Here is a 21876-nt window from a genome sequence, read left to right on the forward strand (position 1 = left end):
ATATGATATTGATAAGCTGATGAAACCTCGTGATCCGTCCAGCATTGACTTCAGTACGATATTGCTTTGATATCACAATGGCTGAAACGGGGAAGGTGGAGAGAGTCTTCTCAATTAGCTCTTGTTCTGTGATAGGTTTTCCACAAAACCTCAACATGGATTGTATGCGAAGAGATTCTGAATTATATTCAGCAACAGACTTGAAGTCAGCAAAGTGCAGATTGTTCCATTGAACCTTCAAGTCAGGGAGGAGGGAATCTTGGACATTGCCAAAGCGCTCTTCTAGCGCTACCCATAGCTCTCTTGCATCCTTGATCGACATATACTCCAATCTGAGTGCTTTGTCCATATGACATCGCATCAAGATGACTGCTTGAGCATGTTTTGCAGGTGTTGGGATGAACACAAGATCCGGGTTAGGTGCCTGGATTATGGGCAATATTCCCTTTGAAGTGAGATGGTTCTCAACATCGGTTACCCAGCTATGGTACTCCGAGCCTGTTGAGTCAAGCATGGGAAAGTCGAGTCTAGGTTCATTCGACATCCTGAAAATAAGAAGAGAAGATATATTAGTTTCGGAGCTAAACTTCCACGAAAACTAAAATAATAAGATTTCCGAGCTATGCTACCAAGAAATCAATTTCCAAGAATCTCTTTTGGATTAGACCAAACAATGATGTTTTTAATATGGTCACAATTTGATGCTTACGGACGCTCTTAGTCCAAGCATTATGAACACTCTTAGTTCATACGAACGCTCTTAGTTCGTTTAATTATGAACACTTTTAGTTCATACGAACACTCTTAGTTCGTTTAGCGTGAATCCCCGGCCACAATTCCGCTTTGTTAAATATCAAAATCATTTGGCAACATATATTCCAATATTTGCAGAAAATAAAAGGAATTTAAATACAAGAAAGCAGCAACCTTAATTATAAAAACTTACGTGATTGTTCTTGGCTTAAGGACACGCGCGTGTTGGAGCAGAAGTGTTTTTTCTTTCTTTCTGGGCCGTCTGTTCTTTGAGCTTTCCTCTCTTTTTTTCTTCTTTCTTTCTCTTTTTTCTTTCTTTCTTTTTCCTTTTTCTGGGCCGGCCGGTTCCCTTCTCTTTTTTTTTTTTTTTTTTGGGCCGGGTCCTTTATTTTTTTTCTTTCTTTTCCTTCTTCTTCTTTCTTTCCTCTGTTCTTCCTTTTCTTTCGCGTCTTCTGTTTTCTGTTTTTTTTTTCTTCTTCTATTTCGCTGGCAGTCGGAAGCGATGCAGCAGTGGCGCTAGGCAGCAAGGAGGTCTCAGACGCTGGGTGCAGCCGCCGTGGGCGACGACGACCTGCAGGTTGCGGTGGGCTGCTGCTGAGCGTTGGGTTGCAGGGAGCTCCGGCGAAGGCTTACAGGGGCAACAGCTAGACAGCCGGGTGCAGGGCTGATGGGCGAGAGGAGGCGAGCTGGGTAGGCCGGCCGGGCAGCAGCACGCGCAAGGGACGCAGGCGGCAGTCTTGCGAGAGGTAGGTGAGCTGGGTAGGCAGCAGCGTGGGCTGCAGGCTTGCGGGTTGCAGGCGGGTGCGCAAAGGCAGCAGTGGGTGGCGGCGTCTGGGAGCGGGGGCGCTGGGGAGGAGGCCGGCCGGGCTGGGCTACTGGGTTTGCAGGTACTACTGGAGAGGTCCGGCCGGTGAGGTGAGGCTGAGGCCGGAATGGAGTTTTTTTTTTTTTTGTTTTTTTTTGGGTTGACGGCAGAGAAGAAAAATGTTTTTTTTCTTCTAGGGTTTTTCTTTTTTCTGAAGCTAGGATTAGAACTCGTGCTGATAACGTGTTGTAGGAGAATAGAATTGTGTGTATTATTGATAATAGGAGCCCTTTAAATAGGGAGTTACAAGGTACCCAAAAAGGTAATAGAATCCGATTACAATTGATACCTAGAACACATTCCTATTACAACTCTAACCCTAGTTTGTAGAGGCACACATTATGTCGACATCCTTCAACATGAACGATTTTTTTTAGACGATTTTCTCGGTTTTCCAACTTTAAAATTTGTGAAGAAAAAAAATCCCATTCGATTTTGCGAATGGTCACTTGAAATATGTTATAAAAATGATGTTTTACCAATGAAGAATGGTTCAGAGAGATTTTTTTTTTTTTTTTTTTTTTTTTTTTGATTGAGAAAAAATGGTTTAGAGAAGTTAGACTTGGAGGAATGGTTGGATTTCTCAAAAGTTTGTCACTTCTAGTAGGTGACATCTTTTACATTGAAGCCTTTGGCATGCATGAGAGCTTTTCAACTGTGACTGAACCCTCAACCAACATAAAGTGACAGTCTTTTTTAAAGAGAAGTCACTGGAGCTGCAGAGGCTTATGGTATTCAAATTTGAAGCAATCTTAGATATGAAAAGAAGCTTTAAGCCAATAATCGTTCAAGTTATAGTTGCATACATATGTTGATTATTGAGATGCTAGATTTGATAAGAGTTTCAATACTCTGAAGCACTATAGACCAACTTAAAGTAGAATATTAAAAATTGTAATCATTTAAACATGGTTTCTTCACAAGATTGCTCCAAATTAGAGCAGTAGAGTGAGAGACCCATGCATCATGTGCCTCATCAAAATCAGCACTAAATTCTTCACAAATCAACTGGTGTGTTTCCATGCCCTTGAAAAGCAGATATAGCATGTTCTGAGTTGAAGGCTTATAAGGTAAATGGGTCTAGTGAGTAGTGACACCCGAAATTCTAGTTCTGCATTGGATATGTTCAAACTGAATCCTACGAATACAATAACACGCATTGATTACAATAAACAGAACTTAAATATAAGAACATAAATAAGTTTAGGCAGACTTGTGAGACAATCACTTGTGGTGACAAGTGATGAAAGCTAGTTGTGCTGAATTACTTATAGCATACTGTCTGATCTTGCAGGCAACCTTCTAAAGAAGTTGAGTGGCGCTGAAGGAAGCTTGTGGCGGAACCTGGGATGCCTTAACATGTAAATTCCTGCTAGAAGAGCCACGACTTGGAATGGAGTCACATAGAGAACAATGGCAAGAATCAGACAGAAAGTAACAAACAAAGTGGTTGCTCTTGGGTCTCTCCAGCTCAGAAGAGACTGAAACCTTTCGCCTTGAGTTGCCATATCACCAACAACAGTCTGAACCCTCCCTGCTATACTTCTCAGTCGATCATACCTCATTCGAACAATGTCTGATGGCCGTGAAGTTGGGAATGTGTCAAACTCTTCGTCACGTTCATCAGGATGAGCAGCATCAGCATGAGATAGCCTGGTGTCCATGTGAGGAGGGTGTCTTGGCCTCCATCTGAAGTTCCAAATGCCGATCAGGAACAGGTAGAGAAAAATAGTGGGGAGAATTAGTTCAGGATAAAGAACCAATATGATGAAAAGGACATGAATCAAAATGGTTGTAAGAGGATTCTTCCAGTTGCAGATTTGATCGAGCCATTTTCCTACTGCAATCACCCCACTTAATACTCCCATTATTCTGAAAAAATTAGCCTTGCTTCTTCTCATGCTCCACATATGCGAATCAACGTCTAGCATATACTCCACCACCTCTTTCCTCAGTGGTGGCTCAGCCCGATTGAGCCTCATTGAGACAATCTGCATAGCCTGGTGCCTCAAGCTATCTAGCTGAATTACAGACAATGGATGAATGTAGTGCATTTTTGGCAATAAAGGATGTGAATACATGTGCAACATATTAACCAAAGATGAGCATGTAAACCTCACTGCCAGTTGAATTTCACCCATTTTCTTCACCCCGGAAGGCTGCAGGACAAGAAGAGGATAGGAATGTGTGTAAACCCTGTCAGCTTCAAGTGTAGATAGCCGAATCCTTACTTTCCCAATTCTTGAATCCTTTCCCCCTTTATCACCCCCATGTATATGACCATTGTCAAAAACCCCAATTGAAATGACAGTACACGGGTCGAAAACCTCCCACGTGTACTGCTCATTCCATTTGGGAGACAGGCTGTCCACAATTGTCCTTGTTCGAACCCATTTCTGCCCATATTTAGCTACACAATAAGCATCTGTGGTTCCTCGGCTATCTTTCGCCTTCATTGGCATCAGTCCCACTGCACTGATAACCCCTAGCTCCAAAATCCCAATGCTCGGTTTCCACAACTGCTTTGCTGTTGGCCTAAGATCACTACTGTAGTGTGTCGACTCATCCAGAACATGATACCCGCCATCCAAACAAACCCTTAAATGAATCCTGCTTGCAAACTTAATCTCCTTCTTCTGTTCCCCATCTACAATTGCATGCTTCTCTAGATTATACCACCTTGTGTTCACAGGTTTATGGTCCAACCTCCTCTGCACATTCTGTAAAGCAATGACACACTTCCCCAAGACTTCATCTTTGCCTGATCCCACTCTATCTTCCACAGTCAAAAATAAAGGTTCTTCAAACGGTTCAGCGGCGACAAACATCAAATCCTCATTCCACATTGGATTGATACTTTTACTCTGTGATATTCTAGTCCTCAATGCCTGATTCCCATAGATAACTTTCACAAAAACTTCGGGGTACCTACTCTTGTCAGTAGGCAACAAGTCCTGAGCTTCAATTACATTGACCCTCACATACCAAAGCTTAGGGGAGAGATACACCTTCGATCGAATGTTATTCACACCTTCGGGCCCAACTGTTGCAGCATCTGAATGCCAAGCATCAGGAAATGCTTCATCTGCCTGAGTTCCCATCCAAACTGCCAACATCAGCTCTCCCTTCACCCTATCACCTTTTCGATCATCCAGCCTATACCACTGTGGTGCCAAAGGGCTGTCAGGTGGAATGCGTTTCGGTATGTCATTTAGTTCAAATATAACCCTTCCCATGAAATCATCAACCACAACATCCTTGTCTTTCACCACAGCTTCCAAAATCGAAGCTTGAATTCGATCTTTGGAGAAAGCAAACACTTGATTCCATACAGGGTTAGACTTCTTCTCAAAATGCTTAGTGACTCCCTTGTAGTTACCAAGTTTCACTTCAACATAGGGATCACAACTACCAGTTACGTCTTTTGCAGGTAAATCCTTTGCTTTTACCACCCGGACATAAAGGTATTGCATCTGCTCAACAAGGTCATAGGTGCATGAGAGCTTGTCACCTGTGACCGACCCCGCTCCAATGTTGGGCGAGGTCTCTTTCAAAGCAAAATCTTGAGACTGCGGAGGCTTCTGCATCTTTCTAGCTTAAGGGTGAACTAAGCAATCTAGCTAGGATGGGAAAGCTTTGAAACAAAGTATGGTTCTAAAGAGATGTTATCACTGCAATAGCAACCTCAACATATCAAATACCAATACTAAAATCTTTTGTAATGATATTACTGGCCTATTGGTTGTGAAGCTGGAAGAAAAATTATCAGAAAGGTAAAAGCTTAATCATGGGTTTTGAAAGAACCTAATCAAAGAGCTTCAACCCAAAAGCAGTTCATTACCTGCAAAAGTTCAAAAAAGATCAAGAAATCAATATGATAGCCTTCTAAAAAGTACCCTCTTGTTGTTTTATGAGAAGAACAAGAACAAAGAAACTAAAAATCTATATATTGCTTTCCCTTCCCATTTTTGGGATCACAAAGCAAATGAAAACACAACTCAACTGAGCGATAAACATAAATTTCTTTCCTTTCACAATATATACCCACATTTATGTTCATTTACATGTGTGTGAATTTATTTCAAACACATAAACTTTCAGACCAACCTCGCTGAACATTACTAAAAGAAGAAACAATGCATTAAATCTCTTCTAGTTTACCTTCAGAAAGTGAGAAAATAGCCTGCTTCTCACAACTCACAGATCCAGGCATCCAGCCCAGAAAACCCATTTAAGTTGAAGACAAGAAGTAAGCTCAAAGTTCCAATAAACTCACACATTAACTTCATCAACAACAACTACTTACGCTAAAAGAACACATTTTTCAAACCTACTCATATCTAACTTCAAAGAAAGAAAAAAAAAATGGTTGAAAAAACCTTAAAAGCAAGCATTGTTCAACTAAACAGGTAATGCCAACTTCTTTCAGTTCACAAAAACATGAGCTTCAAAGAGAGAGAGAGAGAGAGAGAGAGAGAGTTCAAACTGACCGCAGGTGGGTACTGTTAGCTAAGCTACAGTCGTGCTATTTCTTCAGGTACTGCAGCAATGTTAATTCTCCAAGTTTACAAAAATACAAGAAATGGGTTTTGTTTGTGAGGCAAAAGGAGGCTGAAGAGTGAAGTGGGGCTGAGATCTGTGAAGAAAGGCTGAATCTTTCTATAAAAAAGAGTACAAGTCTACAGAGAACACTTCAACCTACACTGTACCAACCTCTTTACTATTTTCTTTAATATGTTTTTTGAATTTTTATCTCTGTTTTTTTGGGGGTTATACACTTATACTATAACCCGTGGCGCACGTGCGAGGGGATTGTGGTCGGTTTTGGCTCATTCATTCAGGGAGGGTTGGTCTTGGAATAGTGGTTTCTTGGTCATGAGAAAATAGTTGTAATTTTCTATCTTCTTGGTTTTCTCAATCATGTGTTTGGCATTGTAACGAACACTTTGGGCTCAACAATTGCTTAATAGTTTTTGACCTTTTCCTCACCATTCATTACTGCATATATTCAATACACACACACACAGAGACATATATCTCATTTTTTCGGTTGCATGTGCATTGTTCTTAAGAAATGTCCTTTTAGTAACGATATGTCAAAGATAGATGGGTTGGTACATCCTTAAATTTGAGTGTTGAGATATTTATATTTTGAACCGTAAATATGCCTAATACATCAATTACATTATAAAACCCAACATGATAATGCCATTGTTAATATAAAAAAAAAAATAGTATTAGTAAATGTAGCATTTCCAATATTCTATGTTTATTAATTCTTAAGGGATGTTCATGATGAATAATAAGGTACTAATTGAAAAGATTATGATTCTCACTAACTATGCTTTTTTGCTCTTACTAGCGTAAAAAACATTAGCTTTAATCATATTTTGTACTTTGTAAGTCATTTCATAAGTTGAAAATCAGGTTATATGATAGTTAATATATTTCTCATACGATAGACTATAACCCCAAGCATTGCATAAGAGTTATTCCAACATTATTGCATCCATCCCCTATCTCCATAGCTATCTATGTGTTTCTATATATAGTCATTGTCACATATTAATTGTCTTGGCTCAAGGAGGAGGTCGATCGATCTTGTGCTATTTACTAAGGCTGAGTCTTGTTGACAAGAATACTAATGACCATGGAAATGAATGGACACCAATCATAGTTGAAGTCTTAAGCTTTGATTTTTGTTTGATCAAAATGCTAACAATTATTTTACTTGGCCATCCATAGTTCCATACCCATACCAGAATTTCAATTCTTATACATGATTAATTTCATGGGGCCAATATGGAAAGCAAAAGGTAACCTCCTATATTCATATATCATCAATGTCATTCATGGTTTGTGAAGGAAAACTTGCTAAGCTTTAGCCCCACAATGCTTGATGTTGCAGTTGAGAATATAATGAGAAAGATTTGCATGTGTTAGGTATATGATTGCATCATCAAGTGGTCATTTTTCCCAGATTTGTTTATCTGCCTCAATTAGAAGTTTTAGTTTGGAATTACAAGAAGTAAAAAAGAAAGAAAAAGACCAGAAGATATCTGTTTTCCAGATGGCTGCATAATCAAGTGAGTTAAAAAATGAAGAAACAAAAATAGAAGAAACAATTGTGTTGCAAAGTTGAAGTCTGAGTCTTGTAGGTTTGTTAGGTAGAACGGTAGAACCATCAGTTTACCAAAATTGTGAGGAGACAAAATAAACAAGGCTTCCATTTCTGTGTGTCAATAATTCTAAACTTGATGTGACACCAACAGTTGGCATGCAGGAAAAATGTACCAAACTTGCAGGACATGATCAGCCTTTTTCTTATGGAGCTGAATGATAATCTTACATGCCAATGCAGTAAGAATGTGTAATCAATGGAGATAAATAGAGAGCTATCCCTTTTGATTGAAGTAGAGTTCTGTTTTCCAGAAACAATGTCATTAAAGTTTCTGCAAGAAACAGGATAAAGGGCAGAGACACATTAACCACAAGTAAGACTTCGATTCAATGGCTTTCTTCCGGAGTACTAAAACTCCAGAGTCGGGAGCCGTTTGAATAATTCATTGTGTGGGCACACTACAAACTAATTAATAACTCTCAGAGTTTCAATACTCTGCAACACTAAATTTTTTGGGCTTTCTTGTAGTGGTACCTCTATCTATACAAGCCTTATATGATATGCCATTCAACAATTGAATGTTACATGTGGTGGTGCTCATCAAAAATGGCCCATTTGCTGTACTGCATCATGTGATAACTTTATCAAGGTTCTGAAGTTGAAGGAATAGGACTGAACATTGAAATGGTCCATTTTACAAATGTTCACATAAAAAAAAACTGTGTATGTACCCGACTACCCAAGCCAGCATCATGTGATAACTTTATCTGTTTATCAGGGTTTTGAAGTTGAAGGAATAGAACTGAACATTGAAATGGTCCATTTTACAAATGTTCACATAAAAATAAAATAAAAAATAAACTGTGTACCCAAGCCGGCAAACACAAAAAGTTTATGGTTAGGGAGGAAACAGTTCAATCATTTGTCCACAACTAGAACTGAGATGCTTTTAGTGAAAATATGAATCAAATTACAACAATAACTACAATTCTTTTTATCTATTTAACTTCAGAGAATTCCAAATCTCAATCATGCCAATTGCCAACGACTATGGATTAAAAGTGTTTGAGGTTTAAACTCTAGCATTAGATAGATCAGCCAGAGATTTGTTAGGTGAAGATGAAATATGAATCTGTAAGTGAAACGTACTTCAGTAAAAGTTACAGTAAAGATGAACATACATATAAATATAAAAAATAAAATTAAAAAAGACACATACACAGCTAACTATGATTTATTGATGAATAGGTAGTTACATAAGGTAAACTGTCCTCCTTTACAATCCAGGTACCCTTACAGAGGCAACAAACAACCTTTAGAAGTTTTAAATATCGTTACAGAGACTGTTCCCTCTTCGTTTCAACAATTTCACTATAGAAAACTGAACTGACAAAGCATCTCAACCAGAACCTTTTCCACTGCAATCGGGGGGAGGGAAGAGAGAGAGAGAGAGAGAGAGTCAGAGATCTTATCGTTCTGTCAAAATTTCTTCACATGGACTGGTGCCCCTTGCTTTCCTCCAGATTCGAGCATTGCCTCTAGAACAGAAACATCTCTAGCACCTTCCAGAAATGACATGCGAGGCTCAGCTTCATAGCCAGCTCCCTTCTGCAACCATGCAGTGCACACAATCAGAAAATGCTGGGGAGCCTGAGTCTCATATAAGTTTGGTATACCAACAGACATGCCCACCAAAAAATTTAACTCAAAAACAAAGAAACATGAAAATGAAAACAACATTTGTATACCATGACGATTAGCATCTGCAATTACCTTTAAAGTGACTTGCTTTATGTCATTAATAAAAGCAATGAATTCTTCAGTCACTCCTCTAAATTGGTAGAAGGAGCTTTCCCTTTGTCCATCAGCACTATAGAATGTGACCTGTCATAGTATCAGAAGCAAATGAGAAATGGTCAACTTAATACGAGTTGATTTACACAAAATTTCAGTGTTGATGGGAAAAACTGTCCTCACAAACCCAAACATATAAATCACATTCTGACCTCCAGCGTCAGAGAATTAAATAACTGTAGGATGATTTTCAACATACCACATAGCCGTGTCGTCCATCTTGGTTTCCACGCTCAACTTCCAGTGTTCCCTTCAAGCCAACAAATCGCCAAACTATCTGATGGTATAAACATTATGAGAAACTAAAATTTTATGTATATACAGAGTATAAAATGAAATTAACTTGTAGAACATGCCTTGGGAGACCTTGAGGAGACCACCAACACAAAAATCCCAGAACAGCCATTCTCCAGTTGACTAAGGCAAGGAAATACAGTGTACTCGCCTTTAGAATTTTTGTTCTTAAAATTAAAAAATTTAGGAGTAGAAAACAGATCTGCAGGATAACAATATGCAGCAGTAACTTACAAGAGAGAGGATATGTTATCTGGGGGAGGCAAAGTCTTGTCGACATGTGACGTTGTAGCTGACACCGAGACTATCTCACATCCAGCAAGCTGTTCAAATGAACAGGAGAAAATGAGATTCATGCCTTGACTGAAACGTTACGAAGATGACAAGTACTCTGGTGGAGATCAAATGGTATCATGAGAGGTTAAAGCTGACTGACAGACTACATCACACCCAACAAGCTGTTCAAATGAATGGGAAAGAACAACATTCATATATTGATAGAAAGAAAACTCGCATATTGTCATGCAGGAGCGTTATATAACAGATGCACACATGCACATACAGGAAAAGTATTATACACTCAATTTACAAGACTACTGCTATCTAGTTTTCAGCTATGCAATAAAAAAAGGTCTGGAGAAAAGTGACAGAAGACTGGTACTATAAGAGAAGTATAAGTACAAATCAAATGAGATTCAGAAGATCAAACTTCCTAATCTATGGTTGAATTCAGTATTAGTACTAGAGAAGCATACTGCCACTATTCACTAAATACTTAAAAATTACCATCCTCAGTCCTGCAACGAAATGTACTCCCATGTCCAGAATGAAACCACCCTGCCAAAAAGGGATGATAAACTTGCTGAGAAAGGAAACAAAAGAGGTATTATGGGAACACATCTACTTGCTTAATCAAGCAAGGCATCTCAGAAATCTTGTATTCACATAAATAGTAAATTCCTTACATGCTGCTCTCAGGAATAAAATGAGGCATTTAACATATGTCATCGCAACCATGTAAAAGAAATAAACTGATTTTGTTACTTATATTTAATTGCATGGATTGAGCGATAGGTGTATCTCATTAGTCACAAGTCTTTGACTAGGTGTGGAATTCTGGTTAAACAGTCGTGTTGATTTTAAGTTGTTTATTGTCAGAAACTTCCACCCCTAGTCACAACCAATGCATTGAGCAGGTGGTAGTTTCTAATGAACAAGGGAGAAATTTCATAGTTATCAGCTATATCATAGTACATACATTAAAGTCTCGCCTCCAAGAGCTTGAGAAGTAAGGGTTTGAACTGTTCATTGATCCTTCAACAATAACTTGGATGCTCATCACATCTCCAATTTCAGTCATTAGTTTCTTGCCCTGTGAAAACAACATTGAGGGTCTTGCAGTCAAAAGTTAAACATTGTTAAGCCCCACTAATAATGGAAAGAGTACCTCAACAAAAGCAGGTTCAAATCGATAATTTTCTGCTACCGCCCAGATTGGTTTATTGGGAGTATTAGCAACAATAGATTTATAACTTGACACTGCAGTTTCCAATTCACTTGTAGCTGCATAACAAAATAAAAAACTTAGAATAAACAGAATAACATGTAAAAGTAATAACATAACAAATAACCAACATTTTTCAAATTAAGATGTCATAAAATGAATTGAAAGACAGTTATAACACATAAAAGTAAACTGCATCCTACTTACTAGCTGCTGCTGGTTTCTCTTCAAGTCCATCAATTTGGCCAAGCAATAGTGAATAGGTACAGCAATGACAAGCAGAAGGAAAGATTTAGTCCACTGTAGTCGATGAAACGTATAGATGATTTATTATAGTACCATAACATGTAAGCTTTCTGTCAAATAAAAAAGAAGGCACCAGCCTGGGGGTTGATTGGAGGTGGAGATGGCTTTACAAATCCTTTAACATAACTATCAATCTCACAAATAGAATTGCATCATTCTGACAATCCAACTATACAATTGTTAGAGACTAGGACTAACCTTGAAGGACATTCTTCCCTGCTTTGAGAAGCTTCAGTGAGAAATCAACCTGCATGAGTTGGTTCATATCACATACTTGATTACATCTTCACATCTATATAGCTACACGGTATGCTAAAAATATCTCCGAAAGGGTGTATCTCACATACTTGAATACATCTTCACGTCTATATAGTTAGCTCATTAGGTTTTCCTTTTTTCATTTCATCAGAGTTATAATTTGGATGAAAATGTATTCTCAAAAAAAAAAAAAAAAAATTGGATGAAAATTAGGACAAGCGGTAATACTATAGTTTGAATCAACAACCACATAAAAATTAGTTCTACATTCTGCTCGTAGGGTATAACCAAACACTTAAAACTAAGAGACCATTACTTCACACACATTATACTATTCCTGTAATCCACTCATCCGAATAAGATTCTCTTACACGCAAAACGCTAAAAAGACTACAAATTTCCACTACCAAGCTTCTGTTTCTATGATTCAATAAAAAAAGAAGCAAGCTTTAGTATTAGCTATACCTGAGCTTGGCCAGCTAAAACCACAGCAACACCAAGAATTGAACTATCTGCAATAATTTCCTCAAGACCCTGATCACCCCATTTGCATTCTACTCCTGGAAAATGTTTCCCAGCAATCTCAACTGCACCTCTAGCAGATTCCTATACCAAAAACAATATTAAATCTATGATCAAACTATCCAAATCCAGAAATAGATATGTTACTTGAGGTACCTCAGAACGGCTCCAAATGGCTTTAAGGTTGACAAGGTTAGAGATCTCAGCCAGCCTTGGAATGTATTGGGTCTTCACAAAAGTACCAGCTCCAAGAATGGCAATCTGGGGTGCTTCTGCCATTTTGCCAAAAACCCAACTTGCAGTTCTTGGTTTTGTGCAGATGTAGCAACTGGGTATTCGATCTTGCTGTATTTCTGAAATGGTTCTTTGCTTGGTTTCAGTTATATACACATTTACAATTTTGGGATATAGAGTGAAAGATGGTGACTCAGTCTGTGGGTATCTTTCTTTTTAATTCCCAAAGTTGATGGCTTTCCTTTATAATGTAAACGTTTTTGTTTTTTTTTTATAAAAAAAAGAATTGAAAGTCATATTTTTTTTTTTTTTTATGATAGAAAGTCATATTCTTATTCTCAAAAAAAAGAAAGTCATATTCTTATGAGTTCGTGTACGACAAGTAGACTAATTTGATATCAAATCAAGTTAGTCTACGTATACATGTAGTGAATCTACCACTATATCAAATGTAGTATATTTCATGTATTGATACACTAATATACCGTCATATATAAAAGTATGAACTGTACAAATATAGAACTGTTTTGGCTCCAATGACCAAACATTCATTGATATGTACATACCATTTTCAATTTTACACCAACTAATAAATTAGTAAAAATGACATACTAATGTAATGTAGCAATGATGATTTATAGGGAATATGAAGTGTTGTGAGAAACCTTGAGACTTAAATAAGGTGCTTGGGGTAAAATAGCAAATGAAGGGATTTAAATTTACTCACCACCAATACTTTAGTGGTGAGACCACCACTCAATATAAAACTGTCATGTGTTATAAAATATAATAATATTTAATCTTGATGTTTTATTAAAAAAAAAATATTTTAAGTATTAAATGAATTCTATATGACGTGACAAGTTTTAATAGAGTGGTGATATCACCACAAAATAAAAGTGGTGAGCAAATTTGATTCCTGAATGAAGAGTGAAGCGAAGCTGGAGTAGCATGCAAAAGTTGCAATTGCAACCCTTTTAAGAGGCCGCCTTTTGAAATATTGGAACGTTAATTGAATAAATTACAGTGGCACTTTTATTTCCTGTAAGTAGTTAAAAATGAGTTGGATGTTTAGTATCCAACGAATCCCTAGCAGAACAGTCGAAAGACAAATAGGGGACTATGCAAGTCGATAAAGTTATCTTCAGCAGCTTCTAATGATTGAAGATATATACATTCTCTGGGTTCCTCGCTCACTCCACTATTTGCCGCAAACTCCATTGCCATCTCCGAGTCCACCTGCAAATTTTGAGCAAATATTACTGCATGCATTTCATTTCAATGCTGGCACATCTACTTATAGATGTCTACAGTCTACCTCCCCAGTGCTTATGTTTGAAATTTCAAGATTTCTTGCACTTTCCCACCCTTGGCATGTTCGAAACATCATTTACAAGTTTGGTAGCACCATGTGCGGGAGATATTTACATGACTCTAGCAGAAATTTCTGGGTAGTTTCCAGAGCCAAAAAGCTCAGTATGTGCCTTTGGCATATAGTTCATTTCAGGACATAAATGCCTATTATATTGTTAAGTAATTTATACACATTTTATTGGATGATGACGCTCACTATTTAGCACTGCTACTCATTCAATAAGTGTATATGCATACTAACACCCCACCCCCTAAAATTAATAATGAACAGGAAGGGGAAAAGAGCACACACAGCTAACCAAAGAGACTAATGACAAGTCAAGCATCGTCTCACCTGTTCAACATGTTGTACAAGCTTTTCCTTGACCGTTTCTTTTGTAATCATCCCAGATGACAGTTTCTTAAGTATTTCTGCTTCCTTGCCATCATAACGTCTCTTCTTTGATGCTTGTATTTGTTGCATTTGCTTCAGTACACCACATACAGCACCAGCAACATTTTCAGCATACCTGCAATTGGATAGTCGTTTTAGTTTGTGCAGCAAAGGAGTGGTAAATTATCATTCAGGACAAATCAAGAATGACCAAATGAGTAAAAAAATTTACTTGCTCAAATTCCGTTTTCTCTCTTTTTGTTCACGAGCTTGGATATTCTTCACTATCTTGGTTTTCAGCTGAATGCAACAGTGTTGAATGGCAGACTGGAGATAATTGTTAATTAGTTGGCTACAAGAATGTAAATGAAGATACAAATTATAAAATGGAAATCATATACCTTGACAGCAGAAGCTATTTCAGTTATATCATCTCCAATATACTCCTTCCCAGTTCCTTTAAAGGGAATCTTTGTGCTTACAATACTCACAAAAACTCCAACTTTATCCTGAGTCTGGTTGATCTTGTAACTACTCCAACTGATAAAATATATATCACATTGTTATATAGATATTTCTAGTTTGCCCCTGTAGCATTTTAATACCGAAGTATTGACTTTACAGACCATTCGTAGTCCCAACCCAAACAGAAGTCACAACTCACAAAAGAAAAATAAGTTCTTTGTATCTTACTTGATTCTCTTAAGGGCGGTCCTTGTGACAACATCAGCACCTTGCTCAAAAAGAAGTGGAATCCGGTTTGCAAATCGAAAAATATTCAAACCCTACAATAGAAAACAGAAAGAACCATCAATGTTATCAATCCTTAGTAGTGCTAAACTGGCTAGTGAAGTAAACTTACAATGAAGAAAAAAGAAGCTATAAAAGCAAACTCCATTCCTTGGTTTGTTAATCCTTAATGTATTCAAACTCCACTAGCTTTTGTACATATTCATGCATTCATCCAATAATCACTGGTCTAGCAGTCTAGCTTACATGATAATGACAAAAGGAGCACTATGCTCACTTTTCTAGTTTTTGTATTACACTATGCCCTTAATTCCCCACTCCCCATTCGTTATGTAGTTATGTACACCACGACATGAAAAGCTAAATAACAGTAATTGGGTTAAGGGTGCATCTCGATTAATATCTTCTTTACTATCTAACAACTTCAGACCCAGTGGCGGAGCCACACTGGGTCTTGTGACCCAGTAAACTTTTCGGTATATAACTGATCAAGTTACCAAGAATAATAGGTAGCTAGCATAGTGCAGTGGTCTTGCTTGCTTTTGCTATATTGCAGGTCCAAGGTTCAATTTATCTCCCTGCAGTATTTTTTGTTTATTTTTTTTCCAAAGTTTAATTCTAGCTTGCAGCCTATTAATGTTATTATTTTTTCATATGGCTTGCTATTATAAACTTGACATAATTTTAACAATATTCTTATCTTAAATAATCTTATTTATAATATTTCTATCAATCAAAAATTTTAAGTTTTGATATATAATTTGAGTTCAAAATTTTTTCTTTTTAATTTTGAAAGATCCTCACCTAGGATGAAGTTCTAGCTCCGTCACTCGTTGCTATTTTTTAGTGATTTAGAAAACTCTTGTAAAATAAAAAAAAACTTAGTATCAACTCTCAACTCAGTCGCAAATTTCTTGTTATTTTCTAAGATTTTTATGTTTTGATATTATTATTTTATTTTTGTGCCCCAGTAACACTAAGTTTTTGGCTTCGCCACTGTTCAGACCTATCTACCATGGCATGTCAATATTAACAGAGAAGCACCTACTTGTTTGACATCTTTTCCACCAACACTGACACCAGCTTCCACAATGAATGGGTGGCCTTCAAAAACTTGAGCACTGTATAGTACATGCAGATGATGTAGCAAAAGAACTGGCATCAGCTTAAATGCCAATCAATCAAAAATACACAGAGTATAAGATCATTAAAGAATCAAAATCTCCTGCAAGAACTTTTAGAACACCAAAAAAAAAAAAAATGAAATAAACAGCAAAGTGAGAATAAAAACAACCTTCCAGAATAAGTAGCAACCAACTCCGGATGCAGCTCCTTTATAATTCCTAGACGGAGATTGTATTCCCCTGCAGGACTCAGGCACTGGAAAAAATTACTAAGTAATAGGCCAAACAATGCCTAAACTATCTTAGAAATAAAAGGAATTAGATAGGAATTTCATGCTGATAGGATATATTAACGAAAAGATTCAAGAGATTCTTACATCACCACTAGGATCATTAAACTTGGCTTGACGAAATAACTGATGGATACGTACAATTTGCTGAGAAGTTAGAGATTTCACAGGCATCTTCGGACTGAACTCAGGACCCAATTCCCCTAAAAAGGAAACGAACAGCATAAACTTAAGCATCTAAGAAGCAGCACCACATGAGTAACTCAGTACGGGGACAAAAAAAAAAAATCAATTCCTGTCCCTTTAACAGTACACAAGGCTCTTCAGAATCTCCATATGATATACATTATACAACTTCCTTCAATTGTTTTACACAAGATATCATGCAGATCATATGATAGATTTCATAAAGCACTGTCCTCAATTATCTACAGGAATGACCTTTGTAAGGTATAAAGCTGTAGATGAGTACTTTTGCATAAACAATTGTAAAAAACAATGCCAAAAGACTTACCAATTAGTCGTTCAGCATAGGATTTTCCTATATTAACGAATTCATGCTGAAGAAACTGTAAAAGGTTCTGCTTTGAAGTTTCTTCAATGAGGCGTTTGATTAGCAATAAGTCAACAGATGAGGGATGGTGCTTTGTCTCAAGAGGAACAGGAGGCATTACATCAGTTCTTCGTGCAAACCTTATGGTGACATTTTTACTGCATGAAAAGTAAAATACTAGTATAGATTTGTTCAGGATAAATAATATATATATATATATATATATATATATATATATATATATATATATATATATAGAGAGAGAGAGAGAGAGAGAGATCATACTCAGAAACATCTGAAACATATTTAAAAATGAACTCAGCATAAGGAGTGATAACAGCCATTTGTCGCATGTAATGCAATATCTTGGACTGCACATGCCAAGAATGGAGCTTTTAGTTGATGAAACAAGAAAATCTTGCTTAACTACATTGAACAATTTTTATCAAAAATGACTATAAAGAAGCTCTAAGGAATCAACATGAAATGAGCCACTGATCAAGTACATACACGGTAAGTTGTCCAATTTCCCTCAATAACAACTTGGATTTCAGCGCCGTGCCACCTATCCTTGCTATCCCGTTTTTCATGTATATGAACATGAGGAATGTTCCTGAAAGTTGAAAGAAACACCATATAATAGTCAACAAGAGCTTAAACTATATTCCTTTACTGCCAAAGTCAAAATCATCAGAGATCCCTAGTACAAATAAATGGTATAATGGTATAAACAGTACAACCACATACGGATCAATGTGATAGATATAATATTCAGGACCCTGTACCATATTTAAGTCATACCGATGAATATCTATATCCAGTCTGCAGAAAGAATTATAACTTTGGCCCTTCATTGATGAAGAGATATCTATAGGAAGCCCTGTACTCATCTTCGACCAAATTAATGCCTGCATAAGTGAACATATCTTATCAAATTTGCTTCAATACCAAAAGGATCAAGTAGGTAAGCTTAACCCGATTATACAATGATGCAGATGTGAGGCTTTTTTCTGCTAGCATCTTGAACAAGAAAACTCTTTGTTGGATTTCATTACCTAAGGGTTCATCATATGGTGTTGTATTGCCCACCTACATAATCATTTGGTAGAGATGTTTTATATTTACTTTGTCATTAGATTTTTGCAGATGCCGAAGGAGACTACAAACTATATTTAAAACTGAGCATCATAAAATCCTAATATTGAAATCACATGATCAACCTTGGAAAGAAAAAAGGTGACAAGAAGCACTTGCATTTTATCTCTAGTGTGGGTTCGTGTGCATGTGTATTAACTATTATAGTTATAACAGAAGAAATTTCTTGAATATAGACCAGATCTCCCTATGCGTACCATCTTTGCACCTAGACCAAACTTTCCACGTGTCTGCTTCAAGCCATATTTTGTCCCAGACAGTACTGTATGAAATCATATATATACAGAATAATTAGAAGATATCCAACAGAATTCATACATGAATAGGAACAATATAAAAGCCTATGTGCAAAACATTTTTCACTACTTAAAATAAAACTTTGACGTCAAAGTAAGTTCACAACCTCGTCCAAACATATTTGGAATGTCATCATGCGGCATTCCTCGTCCATTATCCTGTATTTAAGACCAATTACAGTCATGAATCAGCGTTACAAAGAATCAGATCACAATATATCATGAACATAAGAAACATTAGTATGCTTGGAGGTTACATACCTTGCAAGTAACCCTGTAAAATGCAGCCCCACCTCGACCCTTCATGGTCTTTGGAGCTGCAGGCTCTTTGATTTTCTTTCCAAGGGAAGCATTCTTTGCTTGTAATTCTTGGGCTTGAGCTTCCTTTGCTAATCGTTTCTGCGTATAAAGAAATGAATAACAAGTTATAAGAGAATATGAAAGAACCAAATAGACATAACTAGAAAAGCTGAGAATTCATTTTTTGTCTTGGTTTTCAGAAATACAAGAAGTTCAGTTACATGTAAAGCAAGTGAACTGCCAGGTAAGATTCACACAGATACTCCGGAATAGATGGCATAATATTGATTGAAACTCAAACAGCCCAGTTCAAACAACGTAAATAAAGGGAACTTTCTTTCTTTGAAGGGGAGAAATATCAAGGTTATCGATTTCTTTGCCTGATCTATCCTCCATATCATACTTTAATTAACAAAAGAAGAAACTCAATTCATAAGTATGCACACCTCACGAGCCTTAGCCGTTTCATGATCATCATACAGTTCCTCATCAACACGGTCCCGATCAACAAGACCTATCATAGAATTGAACTTGCTTTTCTCAATATCTTCACTGTAAAATCCAATATACAATCAATACTCATCTATCAGAACACAAGCTTTGAAAATTACATTTACCCCGCATCATATAATTTATCATATCCAATAACTAGCACTCACATTGTGATTTCTATCAGAGGAAGCTCAGATATGGACTCTGTCGAATCGAGTGAGTTCTCCACAAGTTCCCTCACAGTAGTATAAAGACATTTCCCTGGCTAAAACATCCAAAGTCAGACACTCCAAATTCCTCTACATTTTACACAAAGCTTCAAATTTGATCCTGAAAATAAATAATCAAAGAAAAAAAGGTATACATTATCAAATCCAGCAATGTTCTTGTTCTCAGCGAAGAACTCAGCTGGAGATTCTGCAGCAAAATTGAAGATAAAAACCCAATCAATATGAAACCCAATACATAAAAATCAAAGATAAACCCAATCAATACATAAAGACACAATCTTTTTATATAGAGAGAGGAAAAGAGAGACTAACTCTGCTCAAGAACACTGTCTTTGGGCTTCTTTGCCGGAGTCTTTGATTTGGGTTTCTTACTACTCTCCATTCCTGAATCGCCAATTAAGTTTTGATCCAGAAAGCCCCAAGCTTTAGAGCTTAAGAAACCAAAATTGAAGAAGATGAGCTCGAAGAAGAAGCAAAGCTAGGGTTTTGTTCAGGCTTCACAGTCTGAAAGCCTTTTACTGGGTTTTACGGTGCATCCGTGTAGCCGTTTGACGGTGGCCTGCGGCTTTTTTGGAGATTTTTCGCCGTTGAGATGTAAATGTGATGAAAATCGACGGCTGGTATTGAGGGATGAGTAAGATACTTGGTGTATGTGTAGTGTACCTGATCAGCACCTTGGTTTATTTTCCATTTTCTTTCCCGCCAATTCTATGAGGAGATGAACCAAATTGTCAGATTAGTCTAGTCTGGATTGCTAGACTAACTGAAGTTGGGTGATAAGGATGATTATAGGATGAGCGGTAAGAGTCAAATATCAGTCGATTGAATTATTATAGATTTTGCAAGTCTTGTTAACACAAGTTGAATATTAAGATTCTCTTATGAATATCATTTTCAATGTGCCTTTATTGTCAAGTATATCATTTTCATATGTTCAAAGTGTTATTATCTAACTCTTAATTCAACTACACGTGTTTTTTGTTTGTTTATTTATTATGATGTGAACTCATATTCCTTGGCCCCTCAATGATTTTTTAACAAAAGACCTACAAAATTAAACAAGTTACACGAATGATAACCTTAAAATTGCATGATGTGTCTACTTCTTTTCAATGATGTTGGGGCATTTTTTATCGTAGTTGTACGGCTAAGGAATAGTCATGGGTAGAGCCCAACCCTTCGTCCCCTTGTCTGAGTAGCAGAAACTAGGCCCAGGAAACTTCGAAAGACTGAAAATCTTATAAAGTGTTATGTTGTGTTGTTCCAACAACTCCTTCCATGTTCATGGCAGCAAAATTAGGTGTGCAACTTCAATAAAGGCTTGGCAAGATGCATGTGGCGTCGGAGCTAAAAAAGCATAAGTTTCAAAAGAAGAGATCCTGATAGCGATGGCATATTGGTTGAGGTATGTGGAATAAGGGGTTTGGACTGGAGGTGAGTTGGGAAGGATGGAAAACTAAGAATGGATTTGTGAGAGAGGAAGCATGGCAAAAAGAGAGTGCTAGAGAGCTTGTTAGCACACTCCATCGTGCTCCCCCTTCTTAGATAATAGAGGTAGCTATTTATATACAATTCGAGCAGCTAAAAGAATCTTGGTTGGATGTTTCTATTGCTGGGTAAAGAGATGACTCAGTTAAAAGTGTGTACAACATTTTGTAATGTCTTTTCTTTTGTCAGGTTTTGTCTAAACCTATGAGATTGTGGAACGGGTTGGCAGAGTTACTGCGTGGTTTAGGCAGAATTCGCTGTTGTGATTCATGCATTGTCGTTACACATGTGAAAGTAAATCATTACTGTGTAAAAGAATGCTACATGGGAGAGGAAGTCATCGTCGTGTGAAAAGATGCCTGGCTGTTTGGTCTGAGAATTGAAAGAAGTTGTTGTTATGATTAGGGCTGGGCACGGGCTGGTTACTGACAGATACCGAGCCCGATACCGAAAATATTATTAGGGACGGGACAACGTTTTTTCAAAGTTGGTACCGAAGGTACCGAAACCGATCTGGATCGGGTCGGGCCTGGGCCCAATTCAGGATACCCGATTCCTTTTTCTTTCTTTTTTTTCCCCACACTTAAGTACTTTAACAGCTATCCAAAATTTCCAGATTTCAATCATTCCAGGATGTAGCTGTCCTCTTAGCACCGTAACTTATAAGTCTACACAATCAATTTTGCCTTAAACCAAATCAAACAATGTAAAATACTAAAATGAATTGAAGACTTCTTGAA

General features: G+C 37.2%; 3 protein-coding genes across 5 annotated transcripts; all 3 read right to left on the reverse strand.

Annotated features, from left to right (window-relative positions):
- Positions 1 to 2486: 2486 nt before the first annotated feature.
- Positions 2487 to 6335, reverse strand: LOC133732130 (multiple C2 domain and transmembrane region protein 5). Of its 2 annotated transcripts, none has more exons than XM_062159599.1 (2): positions 6109 to 6335; positions 2487 to 5459 (listed from the first exon to the last, which is right to left on the reverse strand). In XM_062159599.1, exon 2 carries the CDS (start codon positions 5203 to 5205, stop codon positions 2887 to 2889), a length of 2319 nt encoding a protein of 772 aa, XP_062015583.1. In that variant the 5' UTR covers positions 5206 to 5459; positions 6109 to 6335; the 3' UTR covers positions 2487 to 2886. The 2 variants fall into 2 exon arrangements, with proteins under 2 accessions (XP_062015583.1, XP_062015584.1); XM_062159600.1 differs by lacking the exon at positions 6109 to 6335 and adding an exon at positions 5780 to 6014.
- Positions 6336 to 8955: 2620 nt separating this feature from the next.
- Positions 8956 to 12912, reverse strand: LOC133731756 (dehydrogenase FPY6). The gene is made up of 12 exons (XM_062159165.1): positions 12634 to 12912; positions 12421 to 12561; positions 11896 to 11944; positions 11599 to 11616; positions 11335 to 11450; positions 11146 to 11259; positions 10674 to 10724; positions 10122 to 10210; positions 9950 to 10010; positions 9793 to 9870; positions 9513 to 9623; positions 8956 to 9347 (listed from the first exon to the last, which is right to left on the reverse strand). Exons 1-12 carry the CDS (start codon positions 12754 to 12756, stop codon positions 9219 to 9221), a joined length of 1080 nt encoding a protein of 359 aa, XP_062015149.1. The 5' UTR covers positions 12757 to 12912; the 3' UTR covers positions 8956 to 9218.
- A 667-nt stretch (positions 12913 to 13579) lies between these two features.
- On the reverse strand, positions 13580 to 20475 carry LOC133734214 (DNA topoisomerase 6 subunit B). 2 transcript variants are annotated; one of them, XM_062161854.1, is made up of 19 exons: positions 19961 to 20475; positions 19783 to 19835; positions 19586 to 19683; positions 19373 to 19478; positions 18888 to 19025; positions 18734 to 18785; positions 18528 to 18592; positions 17977 to 18083; positions 17686 to 17788; positions 17461 to 17546; positions 17137 to 17333; positions 16710 to 16825; positions 16503 to 16588; positions 16257 to 16329; positions 15152 to 15243; positions 14860 to 14998; positions 14691 to 14785; positions 14420 to 14594; positions 13580 to 13950 (listed from the first exon to the last, which is right to left on the reverse strand). In XM_062161854.1, exons 1-19 carry the CDS (start codon positions 20028 to 20030, stop codon positions 13801 to 13803), a joined length of 2001 nt encoding a protein of 666 aa, XP_062017838.1. In that variant the 5' UTR covers positions 20031 to 20475; the 3' UTR covers positions 13580 to 13800. The 2 variants fall into 2 exon arrangements, with proteins under 2 accessions (XP_062017838.1, XP_062017839.1); XM_062161855.1 differs by having other exon boundaries at positions 13582 to 13950; positions 19586 to 19679; positions 19961 to 20043.
- Positions 20476 to 21876: the final 1401 nt, after the last annotated feature.

The sequence above is a fragment of the Rosa rugosa genome, chromosome 2, assembly GCF_958449725.1.
Source record: "Rosa rugosa chromosome 2, drRosRugo1.1, whole genome shotgun sequence".
Lineage (NCBI taxonomy): Eukaryota > Viridiplantae > Streptophyta > Magnoliopsida > Rosales > Rosaceae > Rosa > Rosa rugosa.